The sequence below is a fragment of the Trematomus bernacchii genome, unplaced genomic scaffold, assembly GCF_902827165.1.
Source record: "Trematomus bernacchii unplaced genomic scaffold, fTreBer1.1, whole genome shotgun sequence".
In the NCBI taxonomy this organism is placed as follows: domain Eukaryota; kingdom Metazoa; phylum Chordata; class Actinopteri; order Perciformes; family Nototheniidae; genus Trematomus; species Trematomus bernacchii.
This window is the reverse complement of record NW_022987910.1, coordinates 5,798,082-5,820,977: the sequence shown is the minus strand read 5'-3', so window position 1 is coordinate 5,820,977 and position 22,896 is coordinate 5,798,082. Positions and strand designations below refer to the sequence as shown.

General features: G+C 41.6%; 4 protein-coding genes across 5 annotated transcripts; 2 read left to right on the top strand and 2 right to left on the bottom strand.

Annotated features, from left to right (window-relative positions):
• Positions 1–198: 198 nt before the first annotated feature.
• wdr53 (WD repeat domain 53) lies at positions 199–3,741 on the bottom strand. The gene is made up of 3 exons (XM_034115138.1): positions 3,694–3,741; positions 1,885–2,380; positions 199–1,525 (listed from the first exon to the last, which is right to left on the bottom strand). Exons 2-3 carry the CDS (start codon positions 2,371–2,373, stop codon positions 854–856), a joined length of 1,161 nt encoding a protein of 386 aa, XP_033971029.1. The 5' UTR covers positions 2,374–2,380; positions 3,694–3,741; the 3' UTR covers positions 199–853.
• A 1,206-nt stretch (positions 3,742–4,947) lies between these two features.
• Positions 4,948–7,787, top strand: neu4 (sialidase 4). Its single transcript, XM_034115339.1, has 3 exons — positions 4,948–5,148; positions 5,458–5,713; positions 6,425–7,787. Exons 1-3 carry the CDS (start codon positions 4,948–4,950, stop codon positions 7,405–7,407), a joined length of 1,440 nt encoding a protein of 479 aa, XP_033971230.1. The 3' UTR covers positions 7,408–7,787.
• A 1,211-nt stretch (positions 7,788–8,998) lies between these two features.
• On the top strand, positions 8,999–15,623 carry lxn (latexin). Of its 2 annotated transcripts, none has more exons than XM_034115337.1 (7): positions 8,999–9,287; positions 12,678–12,854; positions 12,936–12,998; positions 13,609–13,783; positions 14,212–14,348; positions 14,842–14,904; positions 15,315–15,623. In XM_034115337.1, the coding sequence occupies exons 1-7, from the start codon at positions 9,135–9,137 to the stop codon at positions 15,429–15,431; spliced, it is 885 nt and encodes a 294-aa protein (XP_033971228.1). In that variant the 5' UTR covers positions 8,999–9,134; the 3' UTR covers positions 15,432–15,623. The 2 variants fall into 2 exon arrangements, with proteins under 2 accessions (XP_033971228.1, XP_033971229.1); XM_034115338.1 differs by lacking the exon at positions 8,999–9,287 and adding an exon at positions 12,338–12,434.
• gfm1 (G elongation factor, mitochondrial 1) lies at positions 9,474–22,682 on the bottom strand. The gene is made up of 18 exons (XM_034115335.1): positions 22,495–22,682; positions 22,225–22,377; positions 21,264–21,396; positions 20,968–21,172; positions 19,199–19,315; positions 18,829–18,979; positions 18,187–18,341; positions 17,305–17,389; positions 17,069–17,206; positions 16,672–16,773; positions 16,502–16,558; positions 16,277–16,414; positions 15,846–15,928; positions 11,365–11,527; positions 11,106–11,250; positions 10,876–11,036; positions 10,701–10,754; positions 9,474–10,073 (listed from the first exon to the last, which is right to left on the bottom strand). Exons 1-18 carry the CDS (start codon positions 22,567–22,569, stop codon positions 9,942–9,944), a joined length of 2,247 nt encoding a protein of 748 aa, XP_033971226.1. The 5' UTR covers positions 22,570–22,682; the 3' UTR covers positions 9,474–9,941.
• Between the last annotated feature and the right edge of the window lie 214 nt (positions 22,683–22,896).

Here is a 22,896-nt window from a genome sequence, read left to right as displayed (position 1 = left end):
ACAGCTCCAGGTCCCAGTGAACAAGGTCACCACAAACGGCAAGAAAATATATACTGTTTTTTTTTTAATCCGTCTGGCACCTGGTTTGGATTGAGATGTTTTTACTCTACAAAAGCACCACAGACTGGTAAATATGCTACGTTCCTATTTTCTATGGTGTGGTCGTTTTACAGCTCACAAGAGGCATGTATTGCAAGATGTATTTCCAAGGATGACATTTTTTTTATAGGACCACACACATGCAAAACAACAAACAAGCCAAATTCAATCAGTAAATATGGCATCAACTGAAACACAACATTTAGTCTGTTGAATATTATGTAGAAACTCAAAGGAAACAGATTTGTTTGTTCCAGTGCTTTATGGAACACCAGTGTTTGTTTTCTGCAAGATCCCACTTTTACAGTGACTATTTAAAATCCCGTCCAAATAGTGATGCAACAGGTTCATACATCATCAAACAGGAGTGTATACTCTGAGGTGTGCTAAGGCCAAATGCAAAGCAGCTTCTGCTCTGTACGATAACATACAAAGACTCTATCACCAAGAATAGGAAATAGAGGAAAAACAAATTGTTGCCGTTTGTGGGCACCCGAAGCTCTATAATACAATGCGACTAATGTTAGGGAGAGACGACACAACAGCTACATGCCATGAAAAGTGTGTACAGGCTGATGGTGGAATTAAATGTTTAAGTATATTTAGAGGTAAGCCTATTGGCTGTTAGGGCCAAATATTCTCAAAACGCAATGCAAAATCTGCTCCACATTTGTTCTGAGCACACCTTAAAGAGTTTAAAAACTATAAACTTAAAACAAGGCAAAACAAGATATGAGAATGTTTTTAAGTTAATCTAAAGTGGAGACAGAGGGTAGACTGTCAGGCTGGCGCTCTGATCTGCCACCACCACACTGGGCTCTCCTTTCAGCACAACAGGGCACAGCCAGTTCACTTTGTCCCCGTGACTGATGCGAAGTTTGGGGCCAGACTTCTCCTCCGTCACCTCTTCTGCACATGCTGCCTCTTCCTCCTCCCCTTCTTCTTCTTTCTCTGCTTCAACCTTTGGTGGGGATTTGGCTTTATTCTGGGATTGTTCTTTCCTCTTTGCTTTGCTCTTACTCTTCCTGCGTGGGGCAGCGGTGACTCCAGCCTTTGCCTCTGGAGTCACCACTGGGTGCTTACTGAGGTCCCACAGGGCGACCAGGCCGTCATTTCCCCCGGTGAGGAGCCAGTGAGGGTGGGAAAGGAAACTAACAAAGTGGGCTTGTGAGGCCCCCTGACTGTGAGCCTTGACTGCTCCCTGCTGTTCCAGTTTAGAGCCGCTGCCGATCCGAATCACATGCACCCGCCCGTCCTCTGCCGCACAACCCAGAATGTTCCCACAACTCGCCACAGAGACACAGTGGACCAGAGGCGGGTTAAAAAGCTGCCCAGGACGCTGCTGGTCGTCCCCTTCTTCCTCTGCCACATCCTGGAGGTTCACGGTCCAAAGAGGGCGAGTCTTTTGCAGACCCCACAGCATCACCTTAAGGCACAAGAAAGGTAAAACTGATCCGGAGTTGCAACTATTTTTTCACTGATTATTCAATGAATAGAAAACTAACTGCCAACTATTCTTAAAATCAAACATAAAAGTACTTTTCCATGTAAAAATTAAGCTTATTAAATCTGGAAATTCCCTGCTGTTCCTTTGAGTTAATATATTTGGGTTTAGGGCTGACTAAAAATAATTAAAGACCTCATTTTGGACTTTAAGAAACTGGGAAGGGCATTTCTCAGTTTATCTGACATTTTATAGACCATTAATGGAGAAAATAATGGTAGTAAAAGCCCTAGTTGTAAAATGTAGTACATGACACAATTACAAATGGTCCTCTCCCTTACCTGCATGTCGAGTCCAGCAGAAATTAGGTTGTTGGGCCTGTGTGGCCGAAAAGCAACAGAGGAGCAAATGTTAGTGTGTCTACGAAGAGTCCTGCACACTTTTCCTCCAGGAAGCTCCAGTACCCGGACCACCCCGGAGTCATCAGCCACTGCCAGGGCTGACCCGGTCTCATTGAGGGACAACGCATTGATCTCCTCCTCCCCTGCACCCTGAAACTCCTCCACAGGGCCCTTCAGGTTTCGGGGATCCAGTACACTCACTGCGTCTCCATGTGACACGTACAGCTGTCCGGGAGCTGCATGAGAAAACACAACACTGGTGCTGTCCTCTCCACCAGGGAGAGTGAGACGGCCTATGATGGTTCCCTCTTGGCTCCACAATGTGACCTCTCCACCCTCTGAGCCTGAGGCGAGGAGACCCTCGGGGCCTGAAGACGCCCCGACACACAGGATGGATGTGGAGTGGCCCTCAGACCACTGCCCGGCCATGCTGACCCTGCAGAAAGTGAGGAGAAATAATATGCATTTGTGGTGTTGCTCTGACATACCTGTTGTATGGCAAAACCTCAAAGCAGCAGTAAAGATGATCTAAATAATGATGACTTACAAGCAACTTTGATCGTCAATTAATAGCTCTTTGTTTTTCAGGCAATGGTGAGAAACATTTATTTTATTTACAAATATCAGATCTTTTCAATTATCAGATCTTTTCAATTACGCAGAACTATATAACTATACTGGACACATCTCTTTTATAAAGTTTGTTGGGGAAAATACTGAATGTACTCTATTAAGGACAGAGTTACACATGCAAACGAAGGCCCAAGTGTATAACTGTATATGGCAGGATGTATGATTACCTAGAAGAGCATCATGACACACTGTTATGGGCATATGATAAGCTATGTGACAACGATTAACATGATGATTCAGCCTCTAGGCAGATAGACATATCTCGAGCATGATCATTTCTGACGTGGGCCTTAGCTAATCTGAAGAAATCAATAATGCTTTGAACTGGTATCTCTCCATCGTGTGACTGAATAACACCCTCTCTTGTATAAGCAAGTGAAGGACACTGTTCGGGGAAATAGTTGTACCGTATGCTCTGTATGTGATGACTACTTCCATTCTTGCAAGGATAATAAATACCCTAAATAATAAAATATGTATCCTGTTTTGAAACTCAAGCCGGTGACGAGTGAGATTTTTTACAACATAACTAGAGTTTTTTTCTATTTTATATAAAAAGGGAAAGATTCTGCCTTTGGTTGATAAGTTACATTTATTTTTCAATAGCTTCCATGTCATGGGACCCATTGAATCTAAATCCACACCAGATATCATGACTACAGTGGGCAAAAAAGACGCAATTAGGCTTCTTCTATTTTTATTTGAATATTATAATGCCGACAGTCTGTGAAGCTGAGTAATATGACCGGATTTAATGTCTGTCATGTCTAACCTAAAACTAAACTAGCTACTATGTGTCTATGTCTCATAAGACTTATTATGTCACATACGAGGGAGAAACTTCATCAGAGACAGACTGATGTTTGAAACTTTATATATACAGTCTATGGTTTGAAAGCAATAGAAGTGCGAAATAGCAGCAAACACAAAAAGGAAATGTCAAACCAGAAGAAAACTAACAGCTATGCTAATGTGTTAGCCTTAAAGCTAACTCCCCGATCAGCTGGCGGTTTGGCTGAAGTGACATTGTTATTCCGCTGATTGAAGATCATTTGTGAAACAATAACGCTGTAAAAATGCATTGATAAGGTCAAGACAAAAATAAAATTACACTACCTTAGCAAGTGCTGTCACAACTTCAGCAGGCTACCATGTGGGGACCGGTCGCTCATTGATGACATCACATATTAGTTGTAAAGCTCTATGTTGTTGCAATGCTGTTTACCTAAAACATGTTTTCACCAGGAATCGCAGACACCACTACATCTAATTAACTTTATGTAAAAAATCTATTTAACATGTATATATTACTTTTATTCCTTGGAGTTGGATTATTTTTAATATTTTAGTTTTTCACCCTTTACTCACATCAGTGTACAGTCTATGGTGGATGTTGATGCTAGTGCAAAACTGAGCAAATGCTGACTGAAAGGAATATTCAGGGGAAGTTATCGCTATTACATTTCTATAAAAAAATAACTTGCAATTATATGTGTACACTACATTGTCTCAGTTGTGAAATATAAACCAACAGTAAAGCAGAACTTGCTACACATGCTGCAGAAAATGAAAATCACACAGGACTCCGAGGAGGCAGAACATCAGATCATTGTTCAGCAGACCTTCATTTCCACAATGGCTGTTACCTGCTGAATCATCTAAAGCTGTAGATGTGATGAGTGTGGTCCATTTCTAGGTCAGTGAACAGTGTGCCATACTGAATAGGGAACAGAGAGGAGAGGCCATGGTTCACACACACACACACACACACACACACACACACACACACACACACACACACACACACACACACACACACACACACACACACACACACACACACACACACACACACACACACACACACACACACACACACACACACACACACACACACACACACACACACACACACACACACACACACACACACACACACACACACACACACACAATGCTGACACAACCTGTATATTGTCACAGAGGAGCAGCGGTTCTCACAGAGCGTTTTGAATGTAAGTATGGAGATATTTACCTTTTTCTGGTAATGACCTGCACATTAGATGCTATCTTCTCTTTTTGTGTAATTTCTACCTCAACTACATAGGAAGGTTTCACTAAGATGATATTGTTTTGAATGTGTAATTTATTTTCCTGTCGTCCAATTAAAGATAGTATTTGTATTTAGCACTCCTATTCACCTATTGGTCTCCCTGTTTACAGTTAGAATTGTATAGAAAACAATAAAGGTAATTTTCACTTTCTTTTTTACATGATAGACATATTTTTATTTATTTATTTTTGTATCTTTGTTAAGCTCCTTCTCAGAGGATTTGGAGTTCTCTTTACATTTCCTGAGCACTGGAGAGCATGAGGTCGCCCTATTTTCCAGCGAGGTCGGTGCTTTTCCACAAGGAGCTCAACGGAGTGACGTACAGAGTGCCAGCGCTGCTCTATTTGTCTCGCTCCAGGACCTTCATGGCCTTCTGTGAGGAGAGACTCAGCCCGTCCGACTCTCAGGCTCACCTGCTGGTCCTCAGGAAAGGCACTTTCTACAGGAACTATGTGGAGGTAGATACTGTAGAGCCCTTCAGATTTGAGAGCTTTACTATATTCTATGGTTATAGTCAAGCAATTCTCTACTTGAGTAACAGTATTAAGTGGTTTCTTCAAAATGTTCACCACAGAATTCCATTTCCTGTCTTAAATTTCCTAAGTACATAAATACACAAAGAGGTCAATTACAACACCTTTTTTTATGTAGAAGACACCTTGAAACTACCTTGTTTCTCAGGCATTTTACCGGGTATAAAGGAAGTATTTTAATATTTTTAGACTCTTCCTCTCTGATATTATAACCTCCCTCCTTTCTTGCTGCAGTGGGATGACCTTCGTGTCCTGGGCACTGCTTTCCTGCCAGGCCATCGCTCCATGAACCCGTGCCCGGTGTACGATGAGTTCACAGGAACTCTCTTCTTGTTCTTCATCGCTGTCCTGGGTCACACCTCGGAGTCTTATCAGCTGGTGTCGGGGAGGAATGTTACCCGTCTCTGTTACGTCTGCAGCACCGACCAAGGAGGCACCTGGAGTCCTGTCACCGACCTCACCAAGAGTGTCATAGGAGATACTATCAAAGGTTAGGGCTTCATTACTATTTTATCTTTTTTATTTGTTTTATGTCCTATATATATTCATGTTGTACTGTTGGAGGGGCCTGTGAATTAAGATTTTCATTGTCATATCTACTCTGTAGCTAATGTGCATATGACAATAAAGCCTTGAAATTAAGGAAAGATCCACCCTTTAACAGACTTAACATATTATTTTCTGATTATTTAAAACTTAGAAAGCTGTCTTTTTCTATGCAAAATGATTTTAAACATTGATCTCAGAAGAGTTTTCTGATTCTTCTGCATTCTCCTGTATCTGTGGTGATGAAAAGATATATAAAGTCTATGCGGTTCCAGATTGTTTGACAAAATGTCAGCATAATTTGGGGCTGAAAACTAAAAATATGAAAAAGAAACAAAGAGTATGGGTACTCGGTGAAAAGTCAGCTTACCAGATGAGTGTAGCTCACTCTTGATATCTGCTTAAGGCGAGCATCTCAGGGTTATCAATTAAACTGCTCAGAAAGTGGGGGATGTGCAACGGTGTGCAAACTGAACTTGTTAAAAGATAGTTTTAAACTTTTCCAAGTCTTTCTAAAAGAAAAAACTCTTGCTAATTATGTACTCTGAGTTTCATTTTTAGACAGACTTGACCAAATGGGAACACATCCTTTAAGTGTCAGGCATCAGCCCCCTCATGCATCCCCTGCTTCTCACTTCCTGCTCCCTCCCTGCAGAATGGGCCACTTTTGCTCTCGGCCCGGGCCACGGCATCCAGCTGAAGTCGGGCCGCCTGCTGATACCTGCCTACGCTTACCACATTGAGTGCAAAGAGTGCTTCGGACAGCTGTGCCAGACCACTCCCCGCGCCTTCTGCTTCCACAGTGACACCCACGGGCGGACCTGGCATTTCGGGGAGGCGGTGCCAGTGCCTGAGAGCGTGGAGTGTCAGATGGTGTCTGTGGATGAGGAGGACGGGACTAACGTGCTGTACTGTAACGCCCGCAGCCCTCTGGGATACCGGGTGCAGGCCCTCAGTCTGGACGATGGAGCCGTGTTTCAGGAGGGGCAGCTGGTGCAGCGGCTGGTGGAGCCTCGAAACGGTTGTCATGGAAGCATTGTGGGATTTCCTGCCCCGTTACATTTATGTACTTCTCTTGACAGTCATTTGCATCAACCTACAAGTCACTCCAGACACTGGACTTCCTCAAACATTTCCACCTCTGTTCCCAACCCTAGCCCCAGTCCTCCAGATTTCCTCACCCCCACCTGGGTAGTATACTCCCACCCGACATGGACCTCAGCACGCAGGGATCTAGGCATCTTCCTCAGCCTGTTCCCCCGTGATCCAGACAGTTGGCGGGGCCCCTGGGTGATCTACGAGGGCCCCAGTGCTTACTCCGACCTGGCTTATCTAGAGTTGTCCCCCTCACCCGGGGCCCCACCTGCTGTGGCCTTCGCCTGCCTGTTTGAGTGCGGCACAAAAACAGCCTACGATGAAATCTGCTTCAGCATCTTCACCCTCTACGAGCTTATCGATAATCTGCCCCGGGAGGCGCAGCTGGGAAATATCGGTCATGAATGTAGAAGAAGGCAGAATGAAGTTCCAGAGACAGATTGTACAAGTGGACATGGCGCTCAAAGTCCTGCAGTTTTCCATGAGGAGCCTGGAGTAAAGAAGAGAAGGAAGAAGTTGACTGAGATGTGCTCTGTGTCTTAAATGTAGTTTTTGACCTTGTAACACAGAGTTGAAGTGTCTTCCAATTATGTTTTTTATATACACTCTTTGAAATGTGCCAATTCCCTCAAATTCAAGAACCCAACTAAGCATAGTTGGAGACCCACTTTACTGTTATATCTAAGACGAGATTTCTATAATCCAATGTGTATTTATGTCCACAGTACCTAGAATTTCAAGACATTAGACCATGATAACTGTTCTGCTACAAAGTCTACTTTTATTATTATTCTTTATTATTATTTATGAGCTATTTTATTGAATTGCAGTAGATCATACAGGTTTACCCTATTATGTGGTTACTGTTGGGGAAATATTTTCCAAGGCCCATAACTTTGACCCAGTTTATCAGTTCATACTGTCCTGGCTGAGCACACGCACCTGTAACCTTGGCTGCTGTGCTCTCAGTGTTTTGTCTCCCTGTTCCTGCTTGTTGGCGTCAGCTGATAGAGGTGTTATGATTCTATCTTGTTATGCACAATGTTGATTATTCTCTCTGAATTAGCTAAATACATGGGTCTGGGGTAGAGTTCTTCAGAATTGACGTGGCAACTCTACCGTGAAATCAGAACCTCTGACTCTTTGACTTGTTTTGTGAATTCTCCGGCCGAAGCTCCTAAATAAACCCATCAGTGTTTGCCATCAAAGCTCCAGCTCTACCCCGTGTCTCCTTCCTGAGTCGGTGACTCCCACTGCATTGCTACACAGAAGTTTCCCCCACAGTTACTGAGTGTATGTACATATTATGCACAGAGCATTAACTGCACCTCAGTGCAACCGGTGAAAAGCCTTTCTGTTATTGATTAGGTCTCATTAAAGTTTTCCTGACCAGCAAATAGCATCTCTATTTTGGAGATTTAAACATGCTCATCAAAAGCAATTCTTCAATTCATCTAATTTTAGGAAAGATAATAAGTTACATGATTAGATTCAGAAATGTGACTGAGGTCAAGGTGTATTTCCCAAATAAGAGTCTGATACTTTATATAACTGAAGAAAAACATCTTAAACTTAAAATCTGACGGAAAATATCACTACCTTTTCCAGACCAAAGAGATACAGCTGAGTATATAAACCATTTTTATTTATTTTTAAATCTAAGGTCCATGATATCAGAACAATTTAAGAAATTACTAAATAATCTCCAAAGTGTTAGTGTGTCCTGTGAGAATATTGTTGGATGTTGGATTGTGAGCTACTTTTCCAGCTGATGTTTTCATAACTCTCCTTAATATATATTTAACTGTGTAGATTTAGCGTTTTAACAACCCCAAATTGCCAGGACGTGTTTGATTTGTCTCAGTGAACATCCTGCTTCATTTAATCTGGCACACAGTGGAACGAGTGAGGCTGCAAAACATCAAGCTCACATTAGTCACAGCTGCTCTAATGGGATTACTGTTGCTAAACTAATCAGTTCATCTCGTGAGGCTGTGGAAACATTTAGGCGCTGACAACTTAAGTGAGTTGCATGAGAGCGTACGAGGAACAGAACCAGATAAAGTAGAGCAGTTTGTTTTAGTTAAGAGGAGAACAAAAATAAACAGACTGTGCCAGGAAGCCTGAGATCTGGACAGTCTCTTCTTTCTGCTCCCTCCTCCTCCGTTACATAACTCCACACTGACAGGAGGGTCATTTCCTTTCCTGCGCTCCTTCACAGAAGTGGCTTTCTCCTTTTCTCTGGCCTCTGTGTTTTACAGCTTACTATAATGAGTCTGAGGATCGTTGTGCTTCTGGCTGTGTTGAGTGGGGTGACCGGGAGCCCCAGCGTGACGCACAGACCTGAAGCTGACTCAGCGTTCACGACGGTTCATCCCAACAGCGTCCCAGAGACAGTGGAGGAAACAGAGCTCTCTGAAACGGTGAGGAAGATCTAGCTTTTCTAGGGAGGCTGGACTACAACTTTTTTGATCCATAAAACGGAGTATCTCCATAAGAACCAGTCAAACGCACCACTTTAAATCTTGTGTTTAACAGAGATGTTCTCATTACTTCGTAAAAAAAATTGCCTATTTGACTAAGCAAGTCAAGTCATCGTCAACAAAAGATCCATATAGCTGTTTTTATATTTTTGTAGATAATCATTTACATCATTAGATCTAAAGGTTGCCAGGAGCATGCTGCTGTACAAGAAAAATGTGTACTACATTTGTAGTTGTGGAGACAAATGACGCGCACATAAAAAGAACTACACTTTAAAAGACGGATATATATCTTTGTGGCAGACATTTTTCCATGAATACCATTCTGTACATAGTACAAAAGCCATTTTACGCTCAAGTCAAAACAGAGAGTTTTTTATACCAACTAGGTCAAATGTTTGTAAAATCAAGGTAATAAATATGTTTTCTGCAGTGGGTCAAACATTAGGGAGAAACAATAGCTACAAAAGTAAAGTGTCAGTTTTTTCATGGCTCCTCAAATGTAGGCCTTATTGTTGAGTCACGGTTGATGTGTGTAGACATGAGGGACGGTGGTCGTGTTTAAGTCCAGTCTAATCGGTGGATAATGCTTTTTTAGGCCTTCCACTTGCTCTTCTTCACAGGCAGCTGCCCTGTAGACTCCAAGTATTTCTGGATGATTTCCTCTTGGGTTGCCTGCAGGCAGGGCTGGTATCTGCTGTACTCCATGGTGTACTCCCCTTTTCCCTGAATAAACATCAGATAAAGAATGTTAGTTTATCAAAGTTGTTTTGAACTCTAAGACTCCTCTCAATTGATTGGTGGAGGTCCTGCCAACAACCAGAAAGGAAGACTGCAGGAATTACTCCAGGCCGGGAAATCCAGCATGTTTCAAAAGACCATTTCATCAATATTTGTATTTTTAAGTTCTTTATTATTCCTACAAAGCATTCGTAATCAAAACAAATCTTGGCTTTTAGGCACCTTTCAACAAAGCTGTTTAAATATCTTTATAATAATAAATAATCAGTAAAAGAAACAAGTCAAAGCAAATAAGAAACGCATTAAGTAGTAAGGCATAAATAAAACTAAATAAAGTAAAGTACTGGCTGATAGTATTTCAAATGGATATATTAAATGTAAACAGGAAAAGTAGATGTATGTGCAATATAGAAAGTAATAATGTTTATATTCATAACAATTTTTTTTTTTTATTAATACGGAATATGTAGCATTTGGTCTTTTCATTAGAATGCTACTATTTTAGAAAGCTTGTCATCCATTGATGAATAAAAACACAGGGAATAGCATTCACTTTACAGTATATGCACTACAGATGTTCTACAGATGTTGGCGTTTGAGGGTTGAACTTACTTCAGTGGAGGAGCGTAGTTCTGTGGCGTATCCGAACATGTTGTTAAGTGGAATCTGTTGGGAAGAGTTTGTAAATTCGTCAAATACCAAGGCTGGAGGAGCATAAGAGACAACAAATGAAAGCTGAAGACTGCAGATGCATGCTGGATGCGAGTCATTCACAAACTGGACTCACCTCAGCGCACAGGGTGATGTATTCCTCCGTACCGTCGTGTTCGGAGATGACTCCATGCCGGCGGGTTACACCAGCGATGACCACTCCCTGAAACTCCACAGGAGCTACGATCTCCACAGACATGACGGGCTCCAGGATGGCCGTGCTGGCTCTCTCCATCGCTGAGGAGAACGCATTGCATTAACAAACGCTGACAACAACAGACGTGAAACAGGAGGTCAGACCCTCACCTTGTTTTAGAGCACCCTCCCCTGCACGGATGAAGGACATCTCACAGGAGTCCACCAAGTGACTCGCTCCATCCTCCAGGACGAACTTTAGTCCTGAGATCTTGTGCCCGCTCAGGGGTCCCTTCTCACAGGCCTCCCTGAAGCCCTGCAGCATGATGGGAAGAAACAATTAATTACAGAAAAACAAGAGCTTGTCTTTAGCTTAGAGTTCAAGTAACCTTTGTAGCTTTTTTTCTACTTTGAAGTTTGGGAAACAAACCTTTTCGACAGCTGGTACAAACTGCTTCGGGATGTTGGTTCCAACAGTCAGGTCTTCAAACTCCAGGCCGGTCTGATGCTCGCCATCAAGAGGCTCAATGTATCCGATAACTTTACCGTACTGCCCCGAGCCGCCGCTCTGCTTCTTGTGAAGGAAGTCAAACCTGCAGGGAAAGAAAAAAGAGCACACATAAGTACAGAATTCAAAACAAATCCCACATCATTTGATTTCTTAGATGGATATTAATGTTTGCTGTACTTTAAAAGTATTACAAATAATAGTGCACTATTATTTAATACATTTTGGATATAGCTAGGTCATGTATGGTACTGTACTTTTAAATATGGCAGTACATGTTAAGAGATGACAGATATGGTAGAAGACAGAACCACCAACACAAGATGGATGGCTGAAGACTAACTGAAAAAGATGATACTCAATAGTCAACTCAAATATTAACCATATATTGGTTTAGTGAAGACAGGGAAATCTAGATCTTGTTTCTTTCCTGTGTGTGTGTATGAGATATCTTTCTGTAATACATAAGCAATGTGAAAATACACTATTTTTATGATTTCTTTCGGAGCCATTTAACACAAAAAAATAACTCATGTTATTGTCAAATACAATTTACAAGAAGACTCGCTAAGTTCTGCACCTCCATTTGTCATTAGACTACAGTTACTAGTATTAGACCAATATTAGTGAAAAAGATCATATCATCAGTGTTGGCACTGATACACTTGGGATGTCACATACAAATATATCAAACTAATCTATCACGGAAATCTCATTTAAAATTTGAATAGCAGCTCAAACACTGGAGCAACAAATGTTACTGATCCACGGTTGCATTCCTGTTATAAAGCTGATTCAATAGAGAGAAGAGAAGCTGAGGGGAAACAAAAGAAAAGAGCTCTGTCTCTTTAAAAAAAAAAAGGGGGGAAGTCCAAGAGCTCTGAAGGAGGAAGTGGGAAGTAATCTCTCCATTTACACACAGAGCAGCGGACACATAAAAGTTTCCACCTGTCAAACTAACAGGCAGAGAAGTTCCAGCGTTTCAGTTACAGGCAAGATCAGACTCCCTTATTTAAACACTTTTTCAGCTGTACACCTCTTCACCCTATTGTTGTTCTTTTTGCTTTCCCCTTTTTTCCCAATGGAGGTTTTCCTTGTGTCTGAAGCTGAAGACAAAAGCTTCTCCCTGCTGACAACCGAGGGTCAAAGTCCTTAGAAGCCCATCCCTCTTTGAAAACAGTCTTTTTCTTATTTCCTCTCTCACTGTCTGCGCTCTCTTCTCTCTGGGTTAACAGCTGGACATATTGGTGGAAGAGGAGGCAGACGAGGATGTGATGGCGACAGGAGAGCTGAACCCCAATCACTACCAGGCGCAGAGAGCAGCCAAAGTGGTCCAACACTACCTCAACACTCGATACGGCTCCCCATACCGGCTGCTGGGACTGCACAGGGTCCACAGCGGAAATGCAGAGGTCAGCCAAAGTTGAACGCTTACAGTTTACCTTACAGTGAAGTTGTTTCTCTTACTAACTGTGGTTATTTCTGACTTTTAGGATGTTGAAGACTCCGGAAGAAAGTATCAGCTGGAGATCTCAGTGCAGGAGATAATCAGCAATGTAAGATGTGATTTACTGTAAAAAGCTTACGTGTGGATTACATACAGCCATGTGTTCTTGAATTAAGAGTAGCTTTTTTTTAACATATGGGGCAGCTTTTTGAATTTGTTTTATTATATTTCACAGGGACAGTGCCCTTAACGAAAATAAAATGACTGTCAATGAGTCAATTCTACCTGTACGTTAATAAAAAGTACCCGTAAAAATCTAAAATGACAAATTCTGTGTCTGGAAAGCTTTGACCACCCCCTCTCACTTGGTTTGTCTGTGAAGACACACTATGTTTAACTCGCTGCATTTACATTAAAAAGGGTTTGAGTTGTGATTTTCCATACACAAAACAATGAAAATATATTTGAAGCTAGTCTTAGGCTACATTTGTGTTTAAAGTTAATAATCCCTGGCTTTAGAGCGAGCAGGTCAGACAAGCTTTAACTAAACAGCAGATAAAAGGAGGCAGTGTGGTGCAACACTGACTCACCGGCTGCCATGGTAACATCTGGACTACGCCTTTGCTCTGTATACTTCCCTCTCCTCTCTCTTATCAAACCTTCCTTTCCATTATATCCTTCTTTATTTTAACCATCCCCTCTCTGTAAACTCCCCCCAGACGACAGAGAAATGCTCTGCAGAGGTTTTGTTTCCGGGGGGGGGGCAGCAGCGCTCTCCTCAGGTCCAGGCCTCGTGTGAGGAGCTCCTTAAAATCAACACCATAGCTCAAGAAGAGGCCTTGTACCAACAGTACAAGATGAGCCATAGCCTTTTATCTGCACACAATTTACCTGGTAAGAAAACAAACACTGCATGATGTTGCTCCTGATCAATGCACAAAGCCATGCATTGCACAACATGGGCAGTGTGCAGTGCACGTGAAGCATTTGTGGATTTCAACACTAAGTTTTTGAGTGAACTCATTGTTCCTCTCAAAAATACTAACACGACACAAATGGCTGACATTCTGATCCTCAATGGTGTGACAGTACATTATAAGCCAACGCAGTATGTTATTTTCCATAGCAATCAGTCTGTCAAGTATTTTCTTGGTTAATCGATTTTTTGTTAATGTCCATCAATATTTCCCAAGGCCCAACATGTTAACCTCAATTAAAAAAAGTTGACAACTAATCAATTTATCTTTGCATAATTGGTAGTGACAAGGCTTAACCACGTGCAAATTAACTTGTTTCCTAACACACCACGTTGTGACCAACAGACAGCTACGGTCACATTGATCCCGACATGAAGCCTTTCTGGCACCTCTGCATCGTGGCTTCCAGCTTCATCATGCTGAATGAGTCCAGTGAGAACACTCTGTACAACATGGCTCAGGTGGCCAACATCACACAGCTGGTAGGTTTGTTTCGTCCGTTTTTTTATCTGCTCATTGATAAGCAGAGCTAGTGATGTATAAATATTAAGTTGTCTATTCAACATAACATGTATGTTATTCAGACTCTTTGTATTATCAGTCATTGTTTCGATCATAGACCTTAATAGTCTTAGAACAGCAAACTCCATTGGAATTATTTTAAGTAAATTCAAGACCTATCATTTTAATTTGGGGTAATTTTAGTTCAGTATCACTGTTCAGGTTTTATGGTTCTGTAATATAACTCTTTCTGTTTGTTTACAACTCGTTTTCAATTACGTTCCTCACTCTTATTTTGTAGCTTGTCTTACTCTGTAAAGCACTTTGGGCTGCATCTTGCATGAAAGGTGCTATATACATTAAGCGTATAATTATTATGATTATCATTCAGCTGAAAGAAAGCTGATGTGATTCGAGAATGTTTTATTTATAAAACTTCAACGTTTGCCTTTATTTTATTTTTTTCTGCTGCAGGCAACTGAGAACGACCAGCTGAAGTTTGACTGTCATGTACTGCTGCATGAGATGGTGTCCCAGGTAACCACTTGTTATAATATTCTTAATAATAAAATGTACAATTATTTTTACCATCACTCTACGCAAATCTTGACTGTCGGTCAAATAACTGTCGATGGCTACAAAAACGACGTTAAAAAAACTAGGCATATTATATTTTTCCTTGACAAATAACTAACATTGTGAATGTTTATCAGAATAACTGGTTGATATATCAGTTTATAAACTCAGGACTGGATGAATTTGAGCAAGTCTGGTATGTGCCAGTAGACAAGAAGAAATGTGTGATATAGTACCACAAAACAAGAAGACTACAGCAGTAAATCCCTAATCTGGAGCAATATAACTTCTCTCGTGCCAAATATATGCAGTATTCAAGCTTTCAGTGCATGAAATCTCCTGTTAATCTGACAATCCGTGTTATTTGGCAGGAAATCATTCACTGGAAGCTGCTGTTCACATGGTCTCCTCCAGAGGGCGTTAAAGTGCAGCAGATGGAGCAGCTGCCACACTGCGATCATTGTGAAAAACCTCCTAACCCAAACTGAACTGCTGACATTCATCACACTGCTGCCACAACAAAAACAACATCCTGATCCTCCTCTCTTGTACTCAAATATTGGAGATGAAATGCTGCAAATAAAAAGCCATCATATATAATGATGACATTATAACATTCTGCTACCTAAGCAGTCATTTTGGTTGCTCTTGGTTTTAGACAAAATAAACTGTATATACAAGTGTGTGTGTGTGTGTGTGTGTGTGTGTGTGTGTGTGTGTGTGTGTGTGTGTGTGTGTGTGTGTGTGTGTGTGTGTGTGTGTGTGTGTGTGTGTGTGTGTGTGTGTGTGTGTGTGTGTGTGTGTGTGTGTGTGTGTGTGTGTGTGTGTGTGTGTGTGTGTGTGTGTGTGTGTGTGTGTGTGTGTGTGTGTGTGTGTGTGTGTGTGTACGAGAGCGCACTTACTGTACAGGATCACTGATCGTCTCTCTGAAAGCCACTTTGGGTTTTCCCATCACACAGGGACAGTTGTATTCCCTCTCCATCCTCTGAAAAAGCAAAACAAGAATAAACCAACAGAATACCAGGTCAAATATCTGCGGTTTAAAAAGGGACAAGACATCTTTTAAATGGAGGGGACTGATCAATCCATTTAATCTTTAGTTGGGTTTACTTTGGGGGCCTACACTAGAGCTATCTCTAAAATCAAGTCAGAAGAATCATCAACTTCAGTTGAGATTACGAATTGGGGGAAATAGTTCTAAAAGCAGTCATATTTGCAAATACATGGGTTTTTCACCTATATGTTTACACCAATCAAAACCAATCAGTTAACGTGTCCTATTTAATGCATATATCTTGTATTAAAGACGCAGAAGATTGTTCTTATTGGGTACCTGGGAGTAGATTTCCAGATGAAGCTCGCCCATTCCTGAGATGATGGTTTCTTTGCTCTCCGCGTCATAATACACTCGAAACGTCGGATCTTCCCTGGTGAAACGACCCATGCCTTTGGAGAATTTATCCAGGTCAATCTGGTTAGAAGCAGGATAAAGAGAGAAGAGTTAATGCATGTGATTTAGACTTTAAATACAGTATGAGTAAATCAAAGCAGTTTTTACCTTGTTATTTGGTTTTATTGACATGGAAATGACAGGCTCTGGGACATGAATAGATTCCTGTGGGACACAAATTAAGCACAAGATTCTTTACATCATGAAATAAAAAAGGGGAACAAAATTAAGAGAAAATGTATTTGTCATTAGAATATAATAACATTGAAGTTGCTCACCATGGAGAGGTTAGCACCAGCCTTGGATGTAAAAGTGTCTCCACTGGCACAGTCAATCCCAAACAGAGCAGAAATATCTCCAGCATAAACCTCCTCCACGTCCTGGAGAGAAAGAAAACAAATATAAAAATACAGAAATAGGTTGATTCAAAAGCGGTGTTATTAATAACGGAAGTCTGAGTGATTATTATAGGAGTGAATATTTATCACATTCATGTCTTGTTTTGATGCTACGAGATGGAAACTCTGGTGTCACAGGGGATGTGGTTTTTATATTTACACTGGAGTGGTGCCAAATGAGGAACCTGAGCATTTTGACCAGTCATGTTTCTCTGCTGTTTGAACTGGAAAATGGTGACCTCTGAGAGCCTGCTGACGTGCGCAGGCTTCTACTCACCTCCATCTGGTCGGCGTGGAGACGCACTAGCCTCTGAACTCTGACTCTCTTGTTAGTGCGTGTGTTGTAGATGTGCTCTCCCTTCTTCAGGCAGCCCTGGTACACCCGCACATATGTCAGCTGGCCGAACTTGCCCGCCTGATAGTGTGAACAACAGGAAACAACAAAGTATGACATGTTTGAATGTTCCTGTAAAGCAATATTGCAGATATAAAAGATTAAGGCTAGTAACTGACCTCCAGTTTGAAGGCCAGAGCAACAAAGGGGTTCGTAGAGTCTCTTGTAGGGTCCATTTCTATCTTTGTTGTTTCATCGGCAACACTAACACAATGGAAACCAACTGATGTCAAGATTTCTCAAAACACATTTTAAAGATTTTACAGACAAATTGTATCTAATATTAATTGAATTGAATATAGTGTCACTATTAAAGGTCTCCTATTATACTATTTGTAGGCATATATTATAGGTCTCAGATATATAAAAAACATGTCTATGAAGTGTTTTGCTCAAAATACCAAACAGATCCCCCATTCTAGCCATACCTTATACCCCTCTATTTCAGCCCTGAGAAATAAGAGCTCATGCAGGAGAGCTCATTCTACCCAGATACTCAGCTAAACCCTGCCGTGATTAAACGCCATTTTATGTTCCAAACCATATCAAGGATTATTTCTGAAACAGTATGGAGCTCAAAGGCTTTTTCTCTTGCCGGTTTACCACAAGGTGAGTTCCTTTTTATATCCTGCTTCTTTACACATACTCTCTCCAGTACAGCGTTAGCTCTGAGTGTTAGCAATGCTTGCTAATGTAAACACAGACCATATTACTTCCAAAACGTTGCGCATTGTTTCTGATAGCAACGTTTCTGATAGGGCCGTGGATGTAAAGCCAGCCCACGTTTCCGATATTACATCATATCAGACGCAAATCTGGACAGCTCCGTTGTACCCCCGTTTTAGGGGTTTGGGTAAGGAGGAAAAGAGAGAGGGTTGTATTTTCTGACACACCGGGGACCCATATTTATGTATAAAAGACATCAAAAAGTGCATTTTGCATGATAGGAGACTTTTAAGGGCAACTTTCCATACACATTTACTACCCTGGTCAATACTCACTCATCATTGAAGTTGGCATAGTTTTTGACTTCAGTGGGGTTTGGCATGTAATCCAGGACAGCGTCTAGTAGAGCCTGGATGCCTTTGTTCTTCAGCGCGGTGCCGACCAGCACCGGAGTGAAGAGGCGCTGCAGGGTGGCCCTGCGGATCGCAGCCTGCAACACAGAGAAGAGACAAGAGTCTGAGAGCGGGGCAATGAGACTGTTTTCCTTCTTCATGCACACATAGCGTTAATGTCACAACTTAGGTATGCAATGAGAGGAATTTCTGATGGAGTTTAAATTAAGAAAATGATTTGAAAAAAGGCTTATGTTTTATGAGCAAGGTTCGCTCCACAACTTGGTCCAAACTAATATATCTCAAAAGCTGCAGCATGGATAAACGTTTTAGTTTTTAATTAGGTTGACATTTGTGTTTTTTTTTTATAAAAAAGGCCTTTACAATTTTCAAATGGCTGCCATAAAATGTGGTAAAATGATTTTCAAAATGTTCAACTAGCGCCATCATATGGCGACAAGATTGATATAGATAGATTAATCTGGTTCAAGGTTTTCATTAAAAAACAAGCAGTTTATCAGAAAACTCCAAGGCCCAGGTTAAGCTTTCATTAATTCACACATTCGTTCTCTTTATAAGACAAACCTTCAGGTCGCTATTTGTTAGAGGCTTTTCCTCCAAGTACATCTCTCCCAAGATTTCATCAGTGTCAGCCACGCACTCCACCAGCTCCTGCCGCCGGTCTGCAGCCTCAGCGCGGAAATCTGCCGGGATCTCATCATAGCGGATATCTTTACTGCAGGGAGGAAGAAACAAGAAACACTTGTAACCTGACAGATAATGATTTGAACGATTTGTCACTGTAGGTATTATAGTTCTGTAGTAAAAGGATCTTCAATCACTCATATGTGCTAAAATCGAATCCTAATGCTAAAGTTACATACAAATACCCAATTCACACTATAACAGAAACAGATATCTTGAAGGTCAAGTAGCAATAAGGGGAGACCCTCACCCAAAAGGTCCTTCAAAATATATGCTCCTATCCTCTACCAGGTCGATGATGCCGCGTATGTTCCCCTCCAGGCCCATTGGGATGTTCACATAGGCTGCGTTATGGTTCAGTTTGGTTCTGAGGAAGGAAAATAAATATGCTTCAGATCATAAATACAGGAACAGAACCAGTGGCTAGGCTAAGCTAGGCTAGTACTTACATGCTTAAGGTGATACGTCATATTTGAAGACGACGAATAAAAGGCAAACTTTTGCCTGCAGTTTGCAAATAACTTTCTTGGGTTCATCCTTGTCATGCTCAAAGTGCTCCCACATTTTTTATGTCCTGCCTGACATAATTAGTGCAATAACAAGTTGGCACAGCTCCGTCTGATTCAACACAGGGAACGCAGCAGTCACGTGTTTTGTAAATCTTTTTTTTTTCTTTTTCAACTAATCGACTAAAGAACAATTGCTCGACTAAGACCTTAATAGTCGACCAGCGATTAGTTGACTATTAGGGGGCACTGGGGCAGCCCTAGTGTGCACCATAAAAACACATCTGCATGAGTCTGAATTAGGGCTGTCAGTCGATTAAAATATTTAATCGCGATTAATCGCATGATAGTCCATAGTTAATCGCGATTAATCGCAAATTTTTTATCTGTTCTAAATGTACCTTAGAGGGATATCTTTCAAGTTTTTAATACTCTTATCAACATATGAGTGGACAAATATGCTTTATATGTTTGTTTATTATCATTTGAACAATGACAAATATTCTCATGAATATTAAACACAACAACCTGAACATTACAAATATTCGCCTCAATTCAACCTGGAACCTCTCTCATACAATAATACTGTGTGTGTGTGTGTGTGTGTGTGTGTGTGTGTGTGTGTGTGTGTGTGTGTGTGTGTGTGTGTGTGTGTGTGTGTGTGTGTGTGTGTGTGTGTGTGTGTGTGTGTGGAGACACTGTGATGGATCGTTGAGCTATGTGCAGCTCAAGGCATATATGCTCGAATGGGAGCTGCCTGGACGCTGCAATAATGTTGCGCTGACTTTTCGTACAATGTCCCACTGTCTGGCTACCTGCATAAAGTCAAGTGCTCGGCGCAGTTGTCGGCGAAATGTCATTGAAACAGCTCCTTATATCCGTTAGCGCAGCTAGCTAGCACCAGATGCTAACAACAACACGTAGGTGTGCCTCGCTCGCGCGAGTCGCGCCACACATACACACTCCCTCCCGGTCCTCCCGATGGCCAGTCCGGGCCTGCCAGTGAGCGTGGAAGTGTGGTCTGCCACAAGCGGGCGGCAGGAGCGGGGCTGTCAGCATCAGCTTGTCGATGGTATTTTACACTCGATGCGCTCTGAAACTACGGCGGCCGAGGACAAAAAATACACATGCGTTAATCGCGTTAAAATAATTAGTGGCGTTAATTTTTTTTTGCGTTAACGCGTTATTAACGCGTTAACTTGACAGCCCTAGTCTGAATCAATCCTTACTTCTAATTTTCTTGCATCCAGGTCTATTTCTCAGTATATTAAAACTATTACTATTAGCAAAATCTCAGAAAAAACATTCGAAAGCAGGATTTGTTATCATCACGATTTCCTGGTTTACAATCTGTATTATACATTAACAAAACCCTTGTCTGTCTTTAGACTGAATAAAACACTAGTTATCGAAATCTATCTAACAGTTTGGCACACTTACTCACAGACGATATTGTTCTTTTAATAGAGTATCTATTGTTACGTTATCACTTGTGATTTGATAAATACTGTACCTCATCTGCAGCAGGGCTCGGTTGGGGTTGGCGCCCATGCGGTCCAGCTTGTTGATGAAGGTGAGGAAGGGGACGTTGTAGCGTTTCATCTGCCTGTTCACTGTCATAGTCTGACACTGGACTCCCCCCACCGCACACAGGACCAGCACAGCACCGTCGAGCACACGCAGCGCTCGCTCCACCTCAATGGTAAAGTCCACGTGACCTGGAGAAACAACAGACAGTGACCTTTAGTTAAAACAAAACCTAAATCAGAAGTCATATGCAAACATGTTGTCCCCAAGAACATTTAGTACCTGGTGTATCAATGATGTTGATGTTGTGATCCTTCCACACAGTGTATGTAGCAGCTGACTGGATGGTAATGCCTCTCTGCCTCTCCAGCTCCATAGAGTCCATAGTGGCTCCCACACCATCCTTCCCCCTCACCTACACAATCCAGGGGAGGAAAACAGACCATGAAAGATTCAAACTGTACACCTTTTAACCTCACCTGAAAGCAAAAACTGATTCATATATAAGACTACTAATGCTGATAATCACAGGCAGGAAACAGATAGGTAACATCACTGTAGACCATTGAAACACTGGACTCAACCAGGACTCAACCAAGGAGAACGCTGTACACCAAAACAAAAGAGTGTCTTCTCCCTGTCTGTCACTCTGATGAACTATCATCTTCTAAATCCTAGAAGCTTAATGTATAGTATATAGAGATCTATTCGAGGCTGCCTGCAAATAAAAATCAAATCAAATAATCTCCCCATAATGTTTTCTCGATTAATCATTTGGTCTATAAATGAAAATAAATCTCTCCAGTTTCTTTCAGTCCAAAGTGATATCTTTGAATGATTTGTTTTGTAAGGCCTAAACCCAAAGCTATCCAGTGTCATTTGATAATAAACAGAGAAAATCAGGAAACCTACATATTTTAAATGCTGCCCTTAAATGTACACATGAGCAATTAATAATGAAGGTGGCTGATTACTTTACAGACCAAACCATTGTAGTTGGTCATTGATGCTTTATATAGTAATAATTATCGATATACAGCTGCCTTTTTCACATACTTGTGTACATATTAGTCCTGTCTATTCTTGATGTATTTGTCCAGCGGTGTTGTCCTTGTTTCTCGCCTTTATGTCTACCTATATGCATGTACTTCGAGAGCAATGCGCAAAAAGTCAAATTCCTTGTATGTGCACAACTATTTGGCTATTAAAGGTGGTTTTAATCCTAATGCACAGCCACACTCACCTCGTGGATCTCTGCTATCCTGCCGGTGTAGAAGAGGACGCGCTCGGTCAGTGTGGTCTTCCCGGAGTCGATGTGAGCCGAGATCCCGATGTTGCGGATGCTCTCGTTGAGATAGAACCCGGAGGAGCATGTCCGACAGCTGTTGATGAGCACCTGAGGACATGAAAATCAATATTCAAATCCCTGTCTGTCTGTTGACCGATTGTGAAAGGCACAGGGCTGATGGAGGTTTGGTGTCAAATAGGTTCAGCTGCAGACAGTTAACGTTACCTTTTTCAGAGTGACGCTTCCTGGAGCCAGGAGATGAGATTTGGCCAAATACAGACCCGCCTGTAGAACTCTCATTTTGACAACTTATAGTTTGAGTGCAGGGTGGTCGTTTTACCCCTCTTCTTAACCCTTGACTCTGACAACCCGGTGAATGTCACGCCGGAGCCGGTTGTGAAACGCTACTTCCTGCTTCTACGGAAACTCAGACCTGCCAAAAAATATCCAATTGCGTTTCTTGAAAAAAATAAAAAGGTAAAAGAGTAAATTTAAAAGATAAATTGTGAGAAATATTTGTATTTGTTTATGACTGTATTGACGTATGACATATAAAAGCAAAAACTCCAGAAAATGACCGATAAAATGTGCATAGATAAAAAGGCCTATGCTGCTTTCAAGTGCTAT

Excerpts from the sequence above, each read along its gene's own strand:
- lxn (XM_034115337.1), top strand. The coding sequence starts at position 9,135 with ATGAGTCTGAGGATCGTTGTGCTTCTGGCTGTGTTGAGTGGGGTGACC. Across the intron at positions 13,784-14,211 it reads ATCTGCACACAATTTACCTG|ACAGCTACGGTCACATTGAT; the intron begins GTAAGAAAACAA and ends TGTGACCAACAG. Across the intron at positions 14,349-14,841 it reads TGGCCAACATCACACAGCTG|GCAACTGAGAACGACCAGCT; the intron begins GTAGGTTTGTTT and ends TTTCTGCTGCAG.
- neu4 (XM_034115339.1), top strand. The coding sequence starts at position 4,948 with ATGAGGTCGCCCTATTTTCCAGCGAGGTCGGTGCTTTTCCACAAGGAG. Across the intron at positions 5,149-5,457 it reads TCTACAGGAACTATGTGGAG|TGGGATGACCTTCGTGTCCT; the intron begins GTAGATACTGTA and ends TTCTTGCTGCAG. Across the intron at positions 5,714-6,424 it reads CATAGGAGATACTATCAAAG|AATGGGCCACTTTTGCTCTC; the intron begins GTTAGGGCTTCA and ends CCCTCCCTGCAG.
- wdr53 (XM_034115138.1), bottom strand. The coding sequence starts at position 2,373 with ATGGCCGGGCAGTGGTCTGAGGGCCACTCCACATCCATCCTGTGTGTC. Across the intron at positions 1,526-1,884 it reads CTGCTGGACTCGACATGCAG|GTGATGCTGTGGGGTCTGCA; the intron begins GTAAGGGAGAGG and ends TTGTGCCTTAAG.
- gfm1 (XM_034115335.1), bottom strand. The coding sequence starts at position 22,569 with ATGAGAGTTCTACAGGCGGGTCTGTATTTGGCCAAATCTCATCTCCTG. Across the intron at positions 21,173-21,263 it reads CAACATCATTGATACACCAG|GTCACGTGGACTTTACCATT; the intron begins GTACTAAATGTT and ends TTGTTTCTCCAG. Across the intron at positions 10,755-10,875 it reads ACATCACCCTGTGCGCTGAG|ATTCCACTTAACAACATGTT; the intron begins GTGAGTCCAGTT and ends TCTTCCCAACAG.